The 3728-nt window shown below is 47.5% G+C and overlaps 1 protein-coding gene across 1 annotated transcript; it reads right to left on the bottom strand.

Annotated features, from left to right (window-relative positions):
• Nucleotides 1-719: 719 nt before the first annotated feature.
• On the bottom strand, nt 720-3517 carry otx1 (orthodenticle homeobox 1). The gene is made up of 3 exons (XM_068741104.1): nt 3424-3517; nt 2914-3065; nt 720-1475 (listed from the first exon to the last, which is right to left on the bottom strand). Exons 1-3 carry the CDS (start codon nt 3515-3517, stop codon nt 720-722), a joined length of 1002 nt encoding a protein of 333 aa, XP_068597205.1.
• Between the last annotated feature and the right edge of the window lie 211 nt (nt 3518-3728).

Below are 3728 nucleotides of genomic sequence, written 5' to 3'. Positions count from 1 at the left end.
GATTTATTTTTGTTAGACATTTTAAATTACCAGATTTTTTTTTCTTTTTTTGAGTAAAACATATAAAACCAAACTTTTATGGCCAATTTCTTCTCTTTGGAATATTTTGGAAAGATTTACATGTTTTTTTTCTTTTTTTTCTTATTTTTTCCCCAAAAGTGGTAATAAACAATTTAAAATTCAGGGAAAAACACCAACTAAAGGTGGTCACTGCAACTGACCCAAATACATATTTACATATTTCAGCTCCTTGACACAGCTGACTAAAAATCTGTCATCCTAAAATAACAAATATCAGAAATAAAAACTATACAGGACTTGATTGGGGGGGGTGTTCTGGAGGCAGTTCCTTGTTGGTGGGGAAAAAGTATTCCTCATTCCTCCCATCCAGAGAGCTGGTGGTCAAAAAGAGTTCAGGATTGACTTTTCGGTTTGGTTTTCTTCAGCTCGTCCATGAAGGGGTGTCTTTAAAAGCCCAACTCCCCATCATCATGTTTTCTCTTCATCTGACAGGAGTAAGTTTATTTTACAATTTTAAAAAGACGTCGAGGATGAGAAGGAGGAAAGTCTGAGCATTCCTGCTGCCGTCTTATCGGACGGTTCATAAACTTTTTTTTTTTTTTGTCTCGAGAAACAAGCAAATGCTTCTCTGGAAAAACGAAAGAGAGCAGACGAGCAGGGAGGGAAAAGGAGAATGGGGGAGTGGGGGGGGGGGCTGATCACAAGACTTGGAACCTCCAGGAGGCCTGGTCTTTGTAGTCCAAGCAGTCTGAGGTGTTGAAGTTGAGCTTCCATGACGAGGCCGCAGTCTGCTCTTTGTAATCCAGGCAGTCGGAGGAGTTGAAGGCCAGGCTGGAGCCGCCGTAGGCCTGGTGGTGGTGGTGGTGGTGGTGGTGGCCTGACGACTGGCTGATGTGGTGGTGGGGGTGGCCCGGCATGGAGGAGGCCGTCATGGGGCTGAGCTGGTGAGGGTGGTGGTGGTGGGAGTGCATGGGGCCCAGGTAGGAGCCGCAGTCCACGCCGCCGAAGTAGGAGCCGGACGGGGTGGGGTAGCCCTGGCCGTAGCCCGGAGTCTGGTTGTAGGACATCGGGTAGGAGGTGGCGGCGGCGGCGGCGGAGCCCGACATCGAGCGCTGCATGCAGGAGGCGTTGGAAGGGGGTCCGGGCTCGGGAAGCGGGGCCACGGCGGGAGGAGGAGCGTTTCCGGGGGAGATGGCGGGACTCCAGATGGAGGAGACGGTGCTGATGGAGGTAGAGGTGCTGCTCAACGCCACCGGACCCGTGTTGTTGGCGGAGGAGGACGAAGAGGAGGACGAGCCCGCGCTGGAGACCGCAGGAGGAGTGAACTGGCCGCTGCTCTCCGATCCGGTGCTCTCGCGGGCCGGGGAAGACTTCTTCTTGGGCGGCCGGGCTTTGGCGCTGCTGCCGCTCTGCTGCTGCTGGCGACACTTCGCCCTCCGGTTTTTGAACCACACCTATAAGACGGACAAACACCGACCAGGAGTTAGAGACCATTCCATACCGAAGAAAATACTCCCCGTCCTCACTGGGAGCACATTATAGAGGAAAATTGGGGGTTATTAGCTATCAAGGTTCATTTCCATCACGGCCCCCCCCTGGGCTCAGAGCAGCCAGGGGTCCGATTTCATACCTGGGAGACGGCGCTAAGATAACAGGCTATTTGGTTTCACCGCACAGTAGGGTAACTTTAGAGCACAGAGAGGACTGGATCATAGAGCATTCCGTTTCACACACACATTCTGAGAATAATTCAAATTGTGAAAGAGCAGGACCGGCCTGCATATCTCCTCTAATGCCTCTAAAGAGCAGCGCCTGCTCAACGCCGTCCTGCAGCTCACGCAGGATTTGTTGGTGCACGCCAGACCTCTTAATTATAGATCCACGAGTTCAGACAGTCTCCAGACTGCAGGAGTAGAGCGTCGACCCGAAGATCGCTGCTTCACGTGTGTCAAAGGATAGATCCTGAAATCCTGGTCTGTAAATCACTAAATAGTCCTCAGATCTTCTGGGATAAAAACTTTTTTTTTGCTCCTCAGCTGATGAACAAACCCAGATCTGCTCAAACTGTTATTTAAATCAGGCCCTAAAATGTAATTATTTACCGGCAGTATTTTCAAAAGGAATCTTATCTATTTCATAGTTAAATGTAATCTCCCTCCGGTTTGTTTTCATTGCATTTTACTTAAATGTGCTGTTAATAATGTTAATAATCCCTCATGGTCTGAATTTGTAATTTCCTTTTCATGTTTTTTTTTAAATGTCTTATTTTTAAATCAACGCTGTATTTGAATGATCCAGCATAAATAAACTGGCCTTGCATCAAATAAAATATATATAAATATATACCAGATTCAGATGGACTTCATTTTAAATGTGGTTTCTTTCTTCTTAGAGAAATAAGAGAAAAACGACAACACGTGAACGCAACCATCTCCATCCGGCCTCTGGTTTAACGGCCCAGCTGGAATTTCCCGATAACTCATTAACAAACTAGTCCATAATTTCACTGATCCAGTCGTTATCGATCACAATCTATCAATCCGCGGGGCTTAATCGGTGACCTGCAGGCGCAATTTAGCGTCAACCGATGCCACGTGTGGGAATTAATTATAGTCAGAAATATTGAACTGCATCGATAATGTTTGATACCTGCGTCATTCCAGCTAGCTCGCTAGCACACAAGCTAATTTAGATTAAAGTTAAATCGTGGACTTTCCATAAATTCCTGCTCAAAGTAAAAAAAAAAAAAAACTATTTCCGTATGACGTAAACTTTGTATTTATTTATTTAACAACGTTTTGTTTTTATTTATTTTTGTAATTTACACAGAGCCCGTCTGAACTTTAGCTCCGCCCGGTCGGCTCGCGCGCACCGAACGGCTTCCGGTCCCACCTGGACTCTGGACTCCGGCAGGTTGATCTTCAGCGCGACCTCCTCCCGCATGAAGATGTCCGGGTAGCGGGTTTTGGCGAACAGGGACTCCAGGATGTCGAGCTGGGTCCGGGTGAAGGTCGTCCGCTCCCGCCGCTGCTTCCGGGGATTCGCTGCGGGATGAAGAAGAGCCGTTAACGGTTTACCGCAGAAATAAAGATTAAAAATTAAAATCTTCACACTTCAGCATCAAGCGGATTCTTAATTCCCCCGTTTTAAAAAGTTCCAAATTGATTTAAAAGCGAGCCTGCAAAACGCGCAGAAGTTTTAAAAAGGAATTTTAACGTTAAATTTTAGGAAGGGTTCAAACACGAAGATATTTCTGCAGCTAATTAAACACTTTGAATGACGTCATTATTGTAATTTAATTATTTTATTTTACATGCGCACAGAATGAACGCCTCTTTAGGTCGATTAAACGGTCGAAAATCAGCAATAATCCGTTATCGGTGATATTTCCGGGGCCCCTACCTGGGTAGCCCACAGACGGGTGCAGCAGGTCCATGGCGCCGCTGAGCCCCAGGCCGTTGACGCCGTAGGGGGGCTGCTTGAGGTAGGACATCATGCTACAGGCGGTCACTGCTCCTCCCAGCTCAGGCCAATGGCTCGGTTTCCCCCGATGCTGCAGCTTGACGGGACAGGAGGCCGATCCAAGTCACTGCGGGGACAGGGGGGGACAGAGTTAGGACAAATGTCCAAACGAATGTGGACACGGGGAAGAGTTCCAATTAGGCAAATAACACAAATACGTATTGGGACGAAATATTTAGTGGTGA

The sequence above is a fragment of the Brachionichthys hirsutus genome, chromosome 7 (assembly GCF_040956055.1).
Source record: "Brachionichthys hirsutus isolate HB-005 chromosome 7, CSIRO-AGI_Bhir_v1, whole genome shotgun sequence".
NCBI lineage: Eukaryota > Metazoa > Chordata > Actinopteri > Lophiiformes > Brachionichthyidae > Brachionichthys > Brachionichthys hirsutus.
The sequence above is the reverse complement of the archived record's forward strand: the minus strand, read 5'-3'. Positions and strand labels throughout refer to the sequence as shown.